The sequence below is a fragment of the Cryptomeria japonica genome, unplaced genomic scaffold (assembly GCF_030272615.1).
Source record: "Cryptomeria japonica unplaced genomic scaffold, Sugi_1.0 HiC_scaffold_370, whole genome shotgun sequence".
Taxonomy (NCBI): domain Eukaryota; kingdom Viridiplantae; phylum Streptophyta; class Pinopsida; order Cupressales; family Cupressaceae; genus Cryptomeria; species Cryptomeria japonica.
In genome coordinates, this window is record NW_026729191.1 from 58,931 (window position 1) to 75,550 (window position 16,620).

A 16,620-nucleotide genomic window follows, 5' to 3' on the forward strand; every position below is an offset into this window, starting at 1 on the left:
TGGGGTGAGAGGAGACAAGACTAATCCCCTAGAGATGTGTGTAGTCGCCCAAAAATCACACACATAGGTTTAATCAGGCTAGCGAGAATCAACCTCAGGACCTATATGAGAAGAACCTAAAGCCCTTAGCCAACTACGTTGCCATGCGGGCTTCTATAATAATAAAATCTTAAATTGTTTCCTCAAAAAATAATAAGATTCTATTAATTCTTCTATCATGTTTTTTCAAGAAAATGAAAACATGTGTAATTTTACCAATTTGAGGACATGCACAATCCTTAAAAAATAGAATAATTTCCACAATAAAAGTCATATGTTATCTCCTTTTAATTCTTTCATTGTATTGTGATTGAATGACTGGATTATATGGTTATACTCTCTCTCTCTCTCTCTCTCTCTCTCTCTCTCTCTCTCTCTCTCTCTCTCTCTCTCTCTCTCTCTCTCTCTCTCTCTCTCTCTCTCTCTCTCTCTCTCTCTCTCTCTCTCTCTCTCTCTCTCTTCATCACTTTTCACATATCTATCTGGAACTTATTGGAGGTGCGTTTTAGCCAATTCTTCAGCACTCTCAACTAGAATAAGAGATCTTCTCCAGTTGGGTGAGCTACCCAAATCAATTGAAACCATTATACCTCTCTTTTTCAAAGCTGATAAAATATTCAACCTAAGAAATTAGTGTGTATCTTGAAGATACAAGAAACACCTTTTGTGGAAACAGAGGTTCGCTAGTATATTTATAGCAAGTTAGGTGGGCAAAGTTGAAATTTAAACACATAACAATGAGGAATTCTAAAAAACATGTAGTTTAGACACCACAAATTAAATATTTAATTATCGCATGCTCTGTTTAAACAATGCTCAAAATTTCTTACTTACGACATTCTTGAAGATATCATTGGGATTTGTTGCATGCATGCAAATGCTTGAGCTTTAGGTAAGCAAATAATTGTTAGTGCTTGCAATATTCTTGTTAGGTCTTGTAGTTGGACACATTATCTAGGTTGGACATCCTACTGCGCTAGGGATCAATGGAGATCCCAACTCCCCGTCTCACAAGTCCTTTATTGGATCATAGGAATCATAATATTGGAATGCTAGCCCTTATAGTTGACAACTTAACATCGATTCAGCCAGACATTAAAGAAGGAAGTGCCCCCATTTCAGGGGAGCAGGCTCCTTCGACAACTATTCCAACATAAACAAAAGAGACTGCAGGTTCATCACAACAACCAAACCTGGAGGCCTCTCTATTCAAGGCGATCCAGCAACTAAAATCACCATACCCAAAATAGGCCATGCACACTTGGATCTGCCTCTGCGACCCTTTTTTATATAGTTGTTTCGTGGGGAAAATGACAAAATAGAGGAAGCAAACAAATGTTTAAATCGAATATTTCATTGATTTAGCAAACAAAACCCTACTTGCAAGAACAACAAAGAAATGAAACACAAAGAAACCCAACAACTGACAAATCTACAAGGTAGGGTTTCAAGCAAACATACGAATCTCCAAAAGTGCCCATGTTCCCCTATTGTATGGCTCTGCTCAAAGTTGGAAGAATCACTTTGTGAAAAAAAATGTTTTTGCCACTCTTGACCCGGACTTCTCTTTTTATCTCTTTCATTTGTTGTTTCTCTTCATGGAGATGGATAAAGGGGCTAGAATAGTTCACCCTAAATCTGATTTCCATTGACAAAAATCCACCATGCTAGAATCCTTTGAGTTCAAAAACACCACCAAACCAAAATAAAAAGAAACCCAATAACCTATAATCTCCGGGATAGGGTTTGAAGCAAGTATACCTCACAGTCTGCATAGATACATTCTCCAACAAACAACCGCACAGCCCTTGAACGTGGCAAAACGTCTAGGGTTTGAGTCGCTTATGATTCAACTACTTGTCGTCGAGAAGACACACCCAAGCAAGTAGGATGACAAATTTCAAGCAGTAACTGAAGAATTTGCACAATCACATAATTTCTTCCATTGAACCCTAAGATATTAACAAACGCCACCAATCGACATAAATGCCACTGTCAAACTACTGGAGTCATACAATTTCACTGCTAGATAATAAATGATGAAACACATAAAATCAAGTGACTACCCAAACAAAAACATGGCATTGTCTGAAAATGAAGAGTGGTCAGAAAGATGTCAGAAGTCCGATAATTACCAGAGCGCTGACACTTTGATGGACAAAAGCCCAAACAGAGAACCTATCAGCTAAATATAATATTCTATCAATTATTAAACCATTCTTCAAAAAAAAGAGAGACATTGGTATACAAAATCTACGGTTACAATTAAATACTATTCCAATAAGTATACCAGCGTCCTCCTCACATGTTTGAAGAATATTAAAAAAAACACGCGGTATGTGGCGTTTGACCGCTTTGTGGACAGGTGAGATGTCGACATCCAAGAAACTACATTTTAAGTAGCCTCGGAACTGCACCCACACTTATGGAATACAACTCCTCTTTCATAATCCGCACACCTATGCCAGCTGTTGCATAATGCACACAGCTATGCTGCCTGTACTCAACACTACACTCTTCCAGCTGGATCTCCGAGTGCAACAAATCCCAAAACCTTTACTCGCTGTAAATACAAAGCGCGCACTAACTCATCCACGTTAACAACTCTAGGTGAAATTTCTTGCTACTTTCCATTTCTTACCTGACCCTGCCTATGTATATAAATTCCATCGATTTCCTTCTGCAATCCAACATTCACATCATCTTTACCTCTATCAATACTCATACGGTTTGCATTCTTGTCTTCAGTTGTCAATGGACCTCATTCTATGTGCTCTCCTCTTAAGCCTTGCACTTGCATTCTCCCACCTTGTATCTGCAAATTTTTACAATGACTTCGATATCACATGGGGAAATGATCAGGCTAAGATACTTGACAATGGCCAACGCTTGCAGCTTACTCTCGATCAGTCCTCAGGTATTTATCTCATATGTTTACTGCATATATATATATATGATTTTTAGGGTATGTTGAATGGATCCTTATCTCCTCTGCCTCTGCTGTATGAAAACAGGTTCAGGGTTCCAATCCAAGAATGAATATCTATTTGGCAAGATTGATATGCAAATCAAGCTGGTGCCTGGTAACTCCGCCGGTACTGTTACTGCATACTATGTAAGTTTGCCCCTTCGATTCACTCTGCACTCCTGAAATGAGTAGTGGGTAGTACTAGTAGTATTGTTGTGGGAAGTCGAGTATGGTCTAATAAAATGGTGATGATCTGCTGCAGCTCTCGTCACAAGGGGATAAACACGATGAAATAGACTTCGAGTTCCTGGGAAATCTGTCTGGAGATCCCTATATTATGCACACCAATGTTTTCTGACAAGGAAAAGGCGGTCGGGAGCAGCAATTCTACCTTTGGTTCGACCCAACAGCAGACTTCCACACTTACTCCCTGCTCTGGAATCCCCAACAAATTATGTAAGTAATTTTTATATAATCCCTGCAACTTCAAATCAACTATTGAATGTCCTCTCTGGCCTGGCCCTCTACTTTTAACATCATTTTTGTAGTTGATAATGTGTATTTCTGATATTGTGCAGGTTTTCTGTGGATGGAACTCCAGTGCGAGTGTTCAAGAACAGCGAAGATTTGGGCGTTGCATATCCGAAGAATCAAGCGATGAGATTATACTCAAGCCTGTGGAACGCAGACAATTGGGCAACCAGAGGCGGTGCAGTGAAGATCGACTGGAGCAAATCTCCATTTGTGGCATCTTATGGAAATTTCAAAGCAGAGACATGCTCCGCCTCCTCTGATTGCTCTGTGAATTCATGGTATGGTGCAGAGGCGTTGGAGTCGAGTGAGCAGCAGAAACTTGAATGGGTGCGCGAAAACTACATGATTTACAATTACTGTTCGGACAGTAAAAGGTTTCCACAGGGCTTACCTGCTGAATGCACTCGCTAGGCATTCGACTGAGTTCGAAGGATTGAGATACAACAAGTTTCACCAAATCCATTAATTCAATTCTTTTATTCATTCATTTTTTGTAGCGATTTTCAAGCCCAAGAGGCTATACTTGTAACTATTAGATCCCGGTCAATTGAATATGTATCTCAATATTCATTTTTTAGCATTTCCAAAGAGTTTAAAATTTCTTTCAACCGTGGACTTTTTTATGGCTATAGTTAGTAATGATCTTTTCTTTTAACTTTAATTTTAATTCATATCAAAAGAACAATCACCCTATGGTAACTAATAGGGCGATACTATTGTAATTTTTGAACGGTTCTTTTTTAAGTGTTCTTTTGGACAGTTTAGCAGAGTCTAAACTATTATATCTACATGAACACTATCCGATGATGCATTTATCATGCTTGTTGAGCATTAATTGCATTTGGCTTTTAAGAGTTTGTGGTCTATTGGTAATTAAACATGGTTTTTAGGGACTCAGTCATAATTAACATTATGATAAATCCTATCTCTACAAATTCTCTTTAAAACCCTACCTCGTTTGATCCTACCTTTCTAAGTGTTCTCATCAGTTATGTGTTTCATCAATTCATTTCCTCTTCGTGGCATGTGTTTGTTTGTCATTTGCATCCCATGGTTCATTTACCCGTCGTTCTCATCTTCCTTTTTCTTTTGAAAATTCTAGATATGTTTGAAATGGCATAGCCCAAGGTATGCTTATCTATCCATCAAAATTTTAAAATCCAAATAGTTTCCAAAGGGGTATAGTAAGAAAAAGAGATCCAAATAGTTTTCAAAGGGGTATAGTAAGAAAGAGAGTGAACCAAGTACTCATTATATTGCCACTACTTCTATAAAGTTATTTGTTTCATGCCTTGAATTTCTACAAAGTTTACCAAGTTGACTAGACCTATTAATCATGTTCTTTAATAGACTTTACTTAATTCTAACTTGATTAATCTTCTTCCTACTTTCCAATTAGATCTGTCTAGAGGGTTGTACTTGATATTATAATGATAATTCATCCATTAGTTATCTTAGAGTCAATGGAAATCATACACAAATTTATATGGTATTAAATAATATATGACTCAATTAACAATAATATGATTAATTTGAAAGTGTTAATGATGGGAAAACCTTAAGTTAACTACTTCCAATCAAAACATATTTGTATACAAATCCTTTTACTTTGTATAATCAATCTCACAATATGGATATATTCTTTAGTTGTTTGAGTGCCTCACTGCTAATATGACACATATGCATATAAATAGAAACAAGAAAGATCTGATATAATGTTAATTTTTCAACATATCTAGTTACATAAATTCTTTTGTGGGTATGTCGCATGATAGAGATTTTCTCCTCCCTCTTCTTCGGTGATTTCCTTTTATGATAATGACATACCAAATAACAAATAATATGAATCATTGTACGTGTATGGTCAGATAGTATCTTTATTGACCCAATAAATTCGTATAACATTTTATGATAGATTTTTTACATGACCATCATTTTCATCAATATAGCTATATACATTATAGAATTTCATTTCAAATGACCAATGCCTATTATGGGTTACATCATCTTTCCTATACAAGTGGGTCTTAAAGTGACGAATATCTTATTCAAATTATCACTTTTTTTAGTAGATTATTTATGTCATGTGGTATACTATGGCTTGAATAGTTAAAATAAGTATCTTATATGGTACACTAATGTTTGAAATATGTTCATTGGGATAATATTGTCAAAGTAGAGAGAGAACCATGTGTCCTTGCTTATGAAATATCATTTTATTTATTAAATATATGTCTATGAATAAGTCATTATACATACGTACACATACACATACACACGCACACGCACACACACATGAACACACATGCACACACCCATCCACACACACATACACATATAGAGACTTCTAACAAGCTTATTTATAAGTGCTCAAAAAAAAAAAAAAACATGATTTAAATACTATACATTTTGATGAGAATTGAAGAATCAATGATGAGTTATATGAAAGAAAGACGCGAGGCCTAAAATAAATTGCATTTGGAACCCTTCCTAAGAGAGAAAATTTTGATATTGATGAGCCTCTTGAGGACAATGGATGTCCTTATTTCTCACATACAATTACAAGAGAAGAAAAAAAACAAAAATTTAATTCTTACCCTTCACATGAAGACAAATAAGAATATTTCATTTCTCATTAATCACAAAAGAAAAGCAAGGAAGATTTCATCCTTATCTTCCACAGAAAGCAAATAAACTAATATTTAACAACCTGATTGCTTCATCTTCTAAATATTCTACTACATGTGTTCCAAAACAAAATTCCATTGATAATAAAAAACAAACTACATCCATGGAGTCACATCCAAAAACATTATGTAAAGAAAGATAAAGTACACATTGCACCTATTTCAACAATCTTTACTAAGAGAACACTTTCCTATCACAATGAAAGCCACTTCCTAGAGGGTGTTTACAAAGAACATAATCAAGATGAAGATAATTTGATTGATGATAATCACATATTTGAATCTTGGATTATCCATGCTCAACCCAAATACATTAACTTATTTTCATATGTTATATTGCATATCTCCCACTTGGAGAATATATCCTCTATAGCATTCAACATATTTCTATATTGATGATGGTATGTTTACACATTATATGATCTACATAATTCTCATGATTGCATCTACCAATTAGTATGCTTGGTTGTATATTTTCAATCACATGATCTTTTCTTGTGATGATTATGTTTTCCTTTATTCTTGTTACGGTTATATCTTATGACTATCACATGTTTTTGATAACCATGGTTTATCTTATGATTATATCTTATGACTGCCACATATTTATCCTAACCATGGTTATATCTTATTTTAACATGTCAATGATGATTACACTTTATCCATGCTTATCATGATGTCATCTCACACTTATCATGATGATCATCATATACTACCACTACCATGCTCACAACAAACTTTAATTTCTTTAGGTGACAGGCGTTGTGTAACAACATGGGAACTCTCGCATACCCACCACTATCATTGTACAGGACATCATCTGTGTTACTCTCCCTCTTTCTTTTCCTACCTGTTGTTTTCTTCTGAAAAACATATTGTAGGTACTCTGACTCATCATGTTGCTTTGTTGACACTATTTTCCACATCTGCTCTGCTCATTAAAAACACATTCGAGAAGAATATTGCTACAGGTTTCCTTGTTTGTCACGGTAATACACCCGTGGTTCAATTTCAAACCCTATTCCTCCTATTCAATATACACACAAAAATCCATCAGTCAATTTTTTAGGAGAGGATACATGATAAAAATCAAAGAGGAAGTTGCAGACAAGAAATAAATTCACTTACTTTATAGAAGTGCAAACATAGTTGCAGTGGGGTATGGAGGAAGAGAAGAAGAGAAAGAGGGATGGGGTATGGAGGAAGAGAGAGAGAGAGAGAGAGAGAGAGAGAGAGAGAGAGAGAGAGAGAGACCTTGTATGCGTTTGAGAGGGAGAGATGATACACTTACATGTGTATATATATGTTTAATATATTATATATATACATATATTATATGTATATAAACATATTATATATACAATGTCATATTATACACATATTATATGTATATACACATATTATACATACAATGTCATATTATACACATATTATACACAGAATATCATATTATAAAATAGCGTGTACATTCTGTTTATAGTAAAGGTAGCGCGTACACGCTGTTTATAGGGAAACAAGCACATACGCACTGCTTACACTATAAGTACCCCGTACGCGCTTTTTAAACCATAAGTACCCCGTACGTGCTTTTGACTGTTTAGGCTTGGAAATTGGCCTGGATGACAAAGCTATGGATTGGAAGTTTGATTTCCCTCCATTTCTCTCATTTTTGACGTGTTTTATTTTATCAACTTGGTTTATCGACTTTGTCATCATCAGGTTTACACTTCATAAAGTGGGTATTTCTAAAATTGCCACCATATTTTCACCCATCTTTTGAGCTTTCTAACCATATAATTTGTTTTCAATTTGAACAACAACAACATATTATTATTGAATTTCTTTTACTAGTGTCTCCATAGTTCTCACAGACATAGGTGCACCATTTTTTGAATAACTTTTGATATACTTATCCAAATTTAAAAAACTTTATACATTGTTGTAGCGCACTTTATTCTTTACAATTTAAAAAAAAAAAATTGTATTTTCGATTTGTTTAGTGCAACTTATGCTTTGTGCACAAACAGGTACCTAATTTTCAGGATGTGCTCGATTGGAAAAATCATTAAAAAAAAAAAATACTCAACAAAAAATTACAAAAAAACACACATCTTCTAGTGCCCACTCTTAACTATCTTTATGCCAAAGGATTTGTCAAAATACTAAATCTAACTATGAATTTTTTGATGCGCACGTCAGACACTATGTTATGTTTTTCAGAAAAAATCAGGGTCAGTTTTTCGTGTGAGAAGGATTTGACCCCCTTAATCTTATCCAATTTTGAAAACGTTTAGTAGTTTGGAAACTAGATTTAGAGTAATACAATATTTGTTCTTTGATTATCTTCATATCTTGAGTGGATGACTTTCAAATTTTGCCTCCAAGTTCAGGTTCACCTGATTTCAGAAAAAAAAAAAAAAAAAAAGAGTGTCCACTTATACCCCCCTTTTTGACCACCATCTTTGTGCACTTACCCTAGAGGCAAAGAGATGGGTGAAGAATTGGCATACGGTTTTGAGGTGGAGTACAAGCAGTTGTTGTTCTGATGGCTACAATGTTTGTGATATTGTGAACAACTCTTTCAATGTTTGTATTTGGATTTGACTATTGTTGTGAGCAATTCCTTCAACATTTAAATGTTTCAATGTTTCTATCTGATACCATAACTTAAAGTCTTACATAGACTATACTTTAGCAAAAAGTCATTTAATCTACAGCTATGAACAATTCCATCAACATTTGTATTTGTAAACCAAAAATCAGAAGCTGAAAGTAAATAGAGAAAATATATACTAAATCCATAATGATGAAAACTAAAAGTCTTAAATAGACTAGGATTAATGGAAAAGTTGTTTAATCTAATAATTTAGTATAATATTGAAAATTGTTAACTGAATTGATTCCTTGCAACCATTGTGCATTGTCATTCAGTTTTTATATAGTTTTTTAGAAGTACGTTCCTCTAGCATTAGTACAAACAAGGGAAAGAAAAGTGAAATTATATGTTCCCCAATATGCAGTACTTCAATATGGTAACGGTTATAGAAGTGAATCCAATAATTAACCGGAAGAGCTTGGCAAAGTTTGAAAACAATATCAGACAACAGTTTTGAATCTTTTTTCCGATTGGTCAATAACTGAGACGGAATGATGGAAATGAGGAGTGGACCGGGGAGAAGCAAAGGAATTTAGACAAGAAGGAAAATCTCAATGAACCTATCTTGTTACAATATAAATCAAATCCTCTATAACTGCTTTGGTTTTTAACGGATATTTATTGTGTGTTGTATGTTCTTTTGCCTTATTCTTTTGAAACTTTTTAGTCTGTTGCATTTGTTTTTAATCTTAAGTTAGTTTGACAAGTTGCATGACATAAAGGAGTGTATGCATCACAAGTCAGGCATTGAGGATGACCTTGAATGGTAAGTGTAATGGGCACGGGGAGGACTGAGGTGGCCAATAGACGCACAATGTGATTTCCTTTCCAAAATTTTAATTTGGTGATTAAATTGAAATTTAAATTGAAAGAGTTGGTTTTGAATTTCAAAATTTGAAACAGAGTGTAGATTGAATGCTCTGATTACTTGAAATTTCTTATTCTCCCAACAACATATTTCAAACTTCATCTACCAATGTATTGAACTACGAACTTTTATACTGTTATTGCCCACTTTCTAATAGCATAGAAACATTTTTTAAAGCAAATAGCTTTTAGTGTATGGCAATTATAGTTGCATTCGTTTGTTGTAAGTCCAAAACACATTGCGACCATATTTTCATATTAATATCTTGATCTATTACCAAAGATGATAAGGGAAAACATGTGATACAAGTGAAGCAAGCCATGAATACAACTTTTATTTTCCCCATCTGAGTGCCAACACCGAGGCAATCAGAATACAAAGCTTTCACTACCCTAATCTATGCATAAATTTACCATACCTCTCCTATTTGTTGTATGCATTGACTTATTATGCTTCTATTTGCTTTATGCTCCTATTTTCTTTGTGGTTATTTTATTATGTTGTGATCCACTTCCTAGATTTGTGTCTAGACTCTATGGATCTTTGGTAGTCTTGACAGAAGCCTGAACCACAAAACACCAAACCAAAGTTTTAGAATAATAGTGCTTAGCTATATCATCAAAATCATTTGGTAATGCTAATTTCATCAAACAACATAATAAAAGATTATCTAAAGAAAAAATAATGATATAGAAGTTCCACAATTGTATCACACACTTAAATTGCAGGTATGTTGTGGTCAATTTCTCAATTATTTATGAGAGATGGACTATAATGAAGATAATGATCCATAGATTTATTTTTTATTTTTAATTAATAATTATTAAGATTTCAAATCTCAACTCGCCCCTTAAGGATACCACTGGCGCAACAACAAAAATAAAGATTTCAAATCTAAAAGCTTACTTTTTTCAAGAAAAAATATTTATTAGTATATATATTTCATCAAAAAAAAAGAAAATATCCATCCAATCTACTTTATCATGTTGTGAACCACTTCTGGTATTGGTGCGTGGATTCTTTGGCTTTTTGGTAGCCTTAACAACATCATGAACTTCAAAACACCAGACTAACATTTTAGAATAACAATAGTTGTATCATCAAAACCATTTGACTATGTTGAATTCATCAAACATAATACAAGACTATGTATAATTAAAACTTGTCAATTGTATCACTCACATAAACTATAGGTATGTTGTGTTCAAATTGTCAATTGTTAATGAAAGGTTGATTGTAATGATGATAATGACGAATTTATTTTTTTTAAATTAATATTTTAAATCTAATTTTTTGTATAAACAAGTTGAGACTCTTTCAAAAACCACTCTTTTACCTCAATTTAAAAAAAAAACCATTAGCAAAAGTCTGATACTACACTACAAAACCCATAGCAAGAGAAAAATAGTGCATGACTTATTATGCCGGGGCACCAATACTTATATTTGAATAAACTTGTATGGCTCCTCTCATGATAGCAACATATCTCTCTCCTCTCATAATAGCTTTCTCCACCTAGTTCACATATTCTAAGAGATGACAGAGAAAATCAAATTATTGGTCTTAGAAAACCAAACAAACAACATTACAAAATAAGATAAATTATAGCAAAGGATGAAATGAAGTGGTTGTATCCAAGTTGATTTTCATGTGTTTGACAAATACGTTGTAGCCAACATAGTGTTGTACACATAGAAATTTGTTTGTACTAATTACGAACTGCTAAACATTTCACCAAAATAAGGATTCTGACTATCTCAATACATCTTCACTTTATTTACTATTAATATAATTAAAATTAATAATATATTAGTAATAAACATTTCAGATTTAGATGATTTCGACTCACGACAGAATGAGAGTATGTTTTCAGTATATGGAATGAAGGGTTTATTGGAGAAAAGCATTTTAGTGTAAGGTTGAAAGAGATTTGGAGGCATGGTTTTTCAGATTTGAAGTTCTATGAAAGAATGGTTAAGAAGAATATTTTTTTTATAAATTTAGTGTGAAGGACTGCTTCTAGGGTTCAAAGTTCTCCAGATATCTATTGTCATGTATTTTTTTTTGTCGAGTGCTTGGTCTTGTACTATTTAATATTTTTTTTGGTGGTACCTACTGCTTTTCAATATTTGTGTTGTTGATTCTTGTAACAATTTCACCATTATTTGTTAGACTAAATTTAATTGATCTTATCTTTGCAAAAAATGTTTGTTAAATCCTTTCAAAACTCTATCAATGTTTAATAATATTAAATATAGTTAAATAATAATAAAAATAAAAGATAGGATATTAGAGCTGTCTAGAAATGACTCCTCGCAATAGATCTCACATTACAGATTGTTAAAACATGAAACAAAAACTTTAGTCTTGTTTCTGAAACAAATTCTTAGTATAGATTTATTTTTAGTCAATAAAGACAGAAATGGAATATCTAGGAAATCTTATTGATTTTATGGAAAATCTATATTATAATATGTGAAAGAATCCCCATTCTTCAGAAGCCTTGGCCATTTTTTCGATCTCTTCTTCTCTATGGTGTTCTTGTGCAATCTCACACATATCAATGACAATATTATTTTTCTGAGTCAAATAGATCAAATGCAAATTCAATGATTGCTCATCTCTCTTCATCACTTTTCACATATCTATCTGGAACTTATTGAAGGTACGTTTTAGCCAATTCTTCAGCACTCTCAACTAGAATAAGAGATCTTCTCCAGTTGGGTGACTTGTTGAAATCAATTGAAACCATTATACCTCTCTTTTTCAAAGCTGATAAAATATTCAACCTAAGAAATTAGTGTGTATCTTGAAGATACAAGAAACACCTTTTGTAGAAACAAAGATTTGCTAGTATATTGATAGCAAGTTAGGTGGGCAAAGTTGAAATTTAAACACATACCATATAGTTTAGACACCACAAATTAAATATTTAATTATCGCATGCTCTGTTTAAACAATGCTCAAAATTTCTTACTTACGACATTCTTGAAGATATCATTGGGATTTGTTACATGCATGCAAATGCTTAAGCTTTAGGTAAGCAAATAATTGTTAGTGCTTGCAATATTCTTGTTAGGTCTTGTAGTTGGACACATTATCTAGGTTGGACATCCTACCGCGCCAGGGATCAATGGGGATCCCAACTCCCCATCTCACAAGTCCTTTATTGGCTCATAGGAATCACAATATTGGAATGCTAGCCCTTATAGCTGACAACTTATCACCGATTTAGATAGACATTAAATATTTAGTTTAGACACCACAAATTAAATATTTAATTATCGCATGCTCTGTTTAAACAATGCTCAAAATTTCTTACTTACGACATTCTTGAAGATATCATTGGGATTTGTTACATGCATGCAAATGCTTAAGCTTTAGGTAAGCAAATAATTGTTAGTGCTTGCAATATTCTTGTTAGGTCTTGTAGTTGGACACATTATCTGGGTTGGACATCCTACCGCGCCAGGGATCAATGGGGATCCCAACTCCCCATCTCACAAGTCCTTTATTGGCTCATAGGAATCACAATATTGGAATGCTAGCCCTTATAGCTGACAACTTATCACCGATTCAGATAGACATTAAAGAAGGAAGCGCCCCCATTTCAGGGGAGCAGGCTCCTTTGACAACTATTCTAACAGAAACAAAAGAGACTACAGGTTCAACACAACAACCAAACTTGGAGGCCTCTCTATTCAAGGCGATCCAACAATTAAAATCACCATACCCAAAACAAGCCATGCACACTTGGATCTATCTCTGCGACCCTTTTCTATATAGTTGTTTCGTGGGGAAAATGACAAAATAGAGAAAGCAAACCAATGTTTAAATCGAATATTTCATTGATTTAGAAAATAAAACCCTACTTGCAAGAACAACAAAGAAATGAAACACAAAGAAACCCAACAACCGACAAATCTACAAGGTAGGGTTTCAAGCAAACATACGAATCTCCAAAAGTGCCCATGTTCCCCTGATGTACGGCTCTGCTCAAAGTTGGAAGAATCACTTTGTGAAAATTTTTGTTTTTTGTCACTCTTGACCCAGACTTCTCTTTTTATCTCTTGCATTCGTTGTTTCTCCTCATGGCGATGGATAAAGGGGCTAAAATAGTTCACCCTAAATCCGATTTCCGTTAACAAAATGCCAACATGCTAGAATCCTTAGAGTTCAAAAACACCACCAAACCAAAATAAAAAGAAACCCAATAACCTACAATCTTCGGGATAGGGTTTGAAGCAGGCATACCTGACAGTCTGCATAGATACATTCTCCAACAAACAACCACACAACCCTTGAACGTGGCAAAACATCTAGGGTTTGAGTTGCTTATGATTGAACTACTTGTCGCCAGGAAGACACACCCAAGCAAGTAGGACGACAAATTTCAGGTAGTAACTAAAGAATTTGCACAATCACATAATTTCTTTCACTGAACCCTAAGATATTAACAAACACCACCAATCGACATAAATGTCACTGTCAAACTGTTGGAGTCGTACAGTTTCACTGCTAGATAATAAATGATAAAACACATAAAATCAAGTGACTACCCAAACAAAAACATGTCATTCTCTGAAAATGAAGAGTGGTCGAAAAGATGTCGGAAGTCCGATAATTACCAGAACACTGACACTTTGATGGACAAAAGCCCAAACAGAGAACCTATCAGCTAAATATAATATTCTATCAATTATTAAACCATTCTTCAAAAAAAAAGAGAGACATTGGTATACAAAATCTACCGTTACAATTAAATACTATTCCAATAAGTATACCAGCGTCCTCCTCACATGTTTGAAGAATATTAAAAAAAACACGCGGTATGTGGCGTTTGACCGCTTTGTGGACAGGTGAGATGTCGACATCCAAGAAACTACATTTTAAGTAGCCTCGGAACTGCACCCACACTTATGGAATACAACTCCTCTTTCATAATCCGCACACCTACGCCAGCTGTTGCATAATGTACACAGCTATGCTACCTGTACTCAACACTACACTCTTCCAGCTGGATCTCCGAGTGCAACAAATCCCAAAACCTTTACTCGCTGTAAATACAAAGCGCGCACTAACTCATCCACTTTAACAACTCTAGGTGAAATTTCTTGCTACTTTCCATTTCTTACCTGACCCTGCCTATGTATATAAATTCCATCGATTTCCTTCTGCAATCCAACATTCACATCATCTTTACCTCTATCAATACTCATACGGTTTGCATTCTTGTCTTCAGTTTCAATGGACCTCATTCTATGTGCTCTCCTCTTAAGCCTTGCACTTGCATTCTCCCACCTTGTCTCTGCAAATTTTTACAATGACTTCGATATCACATGGGGAAATGATCAGGCTAAGATACTTGACAATGGCCAACGCTTGCAGCTTACTCTCGATCAGTCCTCAGGTATTTATCTCATATGTTTACTGCATATATATATATATATGATTTTTACGGTATGTTGAATGGATCCTTATCTCCTCTGCCTCTGCTGTATGAAAACAGGTTCAGGGTTCCAATCCAAGAATGAATATCTATTTGGCAAGATTGATATGCAAATCAAGCTGGTGCCTGGTAACTCCGCCGGTACTGTTACTGCATACTATGTAAGTTTGCCCCTTCGATTCACTCTGCACTCCTGAAATGAGTAGTGGGTAGTACTAGTAGTATTGTTGTGGGAAGTTGAGTATGGTCTAATAAAATGGTGATGATCTGCTGCAGCTCTCGTCACAAGGGGATAAACACAATGAAATAGACTTCGAGTTCCTGGGAAATCTGTCTGGAGATCCCTATATTATGCACACCAATGTTTTCTCACAAGGAAAAGGCGGTCGGGAGCAGCAATTCTACCTTTGGTTCGACCCAACAGCAGACTTCCACACTTACTCCCTGCTCTGGAATCCCCAACAAATTATGTAAGTAACGTTAATATAATCCCTGCAACTTCAAATCAGCTATTGAATGTCCTCTCGGGCCTGGCCCTCTACTTTTAAGATCATTTTTGTAGTTGATAATGTGTATTTCTGATATTGTGCAGGTTTTCTGTGGATGGAACTCCAGTGAGAGTGTTCAAGAACAGCGAAGATTTGGGCGTTGCATATCCGAAGAATCAAGCGATGAGAATATACTCAAGCCTGTGGAACGCAGACAATTGGGCAACCAGAGGCGGTGCAGTGAAGATCGACTGGAGCAAATCTCCATTTGTGGCATCTTATGGAAATTTCAAAGCAGAGACATGCTCTGCCTCCTCTGATTGCTCTGTGAATTCATGGTATGGTGCAGAGGCGTTGGAGTCGAGTGAGCAGCAGAAACTTGAATGGGTGCGCGAAAACTACATGATTTACAATTACTGTTCGGACAGTAAAAGGTTTCCACAGGGCTTCCCTGCTGAATGCACTCGCTAGGCATTCGACTGAGTTCGAAGGATTGAGATACAACTAGTTTCACCAAATCCATTAATTCAATTCTTTTATTCATTCATTTTTTGTAGCGATTTTCAAGCCCAAGAGGCTATACTTGTAACTATTAGATCCCGGTCAATTGAATATGTATCTCAATATTCATTTTTTAGCATTTCCAAAGAGTTTCAAATTTCTTTCAACCGTGCTTTTTTATACCTGTAGTTAGTAATGATCTTTTCCTTTTAACTTTAATTTTAAGTCATCAAAAGAACAATCACCCTAAGTTTTGAACGGTTCTTTTTTAAGTGTGCTTTTGGACAGTTCAGCAAAGTGTAACTATTATATCTACATCTTTGATACTCATAATCTTGTTTACGATAAAATTTCGGTGAACATTCAATAAGCTAATTAGGAGATAGCTTAGGAGATTGAGATGCACAAAGGATCCAAAACTATTTGGATT

The 16,620-nt window shown here is 34.8% G+C and overlaps 1 protein-coding gene and 1 pseudogene across 2 annotated transcripts; both read left to right on the top strand.

Annotated features, from left to right (window-relative positions):
* The first annotated feature begins 2,674 nt into the window (after positions 1 to 2,674).
* Positions 2,675 to 4,121, top strand: LOC131855886 (xyloglucan endotransglucosylase protein 1-like; annotated as a pseudogene).
* A 10,796-nt stretch (positions 4,122 to 14,917) lies between these two features.
* LOC131871101 (xyloglucan endotransglucosylase protein 1-like) lies at positions 14,918 to 16,329 on the top strand. 2 transcript variants are annotated; one of them, XM_059215918.1, is made up of 4 exons: positions 14,918 to 15,162; positions 15,262 to 15,362; positions 15,478 to 15,671; positions 15,794 to 16,329. In XM_059215918.1, the coding sequence occupies exons 1-4, from the start codon at positions 15,000 to 15,002 to the stop codon at positions 16,158 to 16,160; spliced, it is 825 nt and encodes a 274-aa protein (XP_059071901.1). In that variant the 5' UTR covers positions 14,918 to 14,999; the 3' UTR covers positions 16,161 to 16,329. The 2 variants fall into 2 exon arrangements, with proteins under 2 accessions (XP_059071901.1, XP_059071902.1); XM_059215919.1 differs by having other exon boundaries at positions 15,150 to 15,162; positions 15,262 to 15,342.
* The last annotated feature ends 291 nt before the right edge of the window (positions 16,330 to 16,620 follow it).

Bases quoted from the DNA above. Each gene is read 5' to 3' on its own strand.
- LOC131871101 (XM_059215918.1), top strand. From the start codon at position 15,000: ATGGACCTCATTCTATGTGCTCTCCTCTTAAGCCTTGCACTTGCATTC. The intron at 15,363-15,477 runs GTAAGTTTGCCC...GATCTGCTGCAG, and splicing joins GTACTGTTACTGCATACTAT to CTCTCGTCACAAGGGGATAA. The intron at 15,672-15,793 runs GTAAGTAACGTT...GATATTGTGCAG, and splicing joins TGGAATCCCCAACAAATTAT to GTTTTCTGTGGATGGAACTC.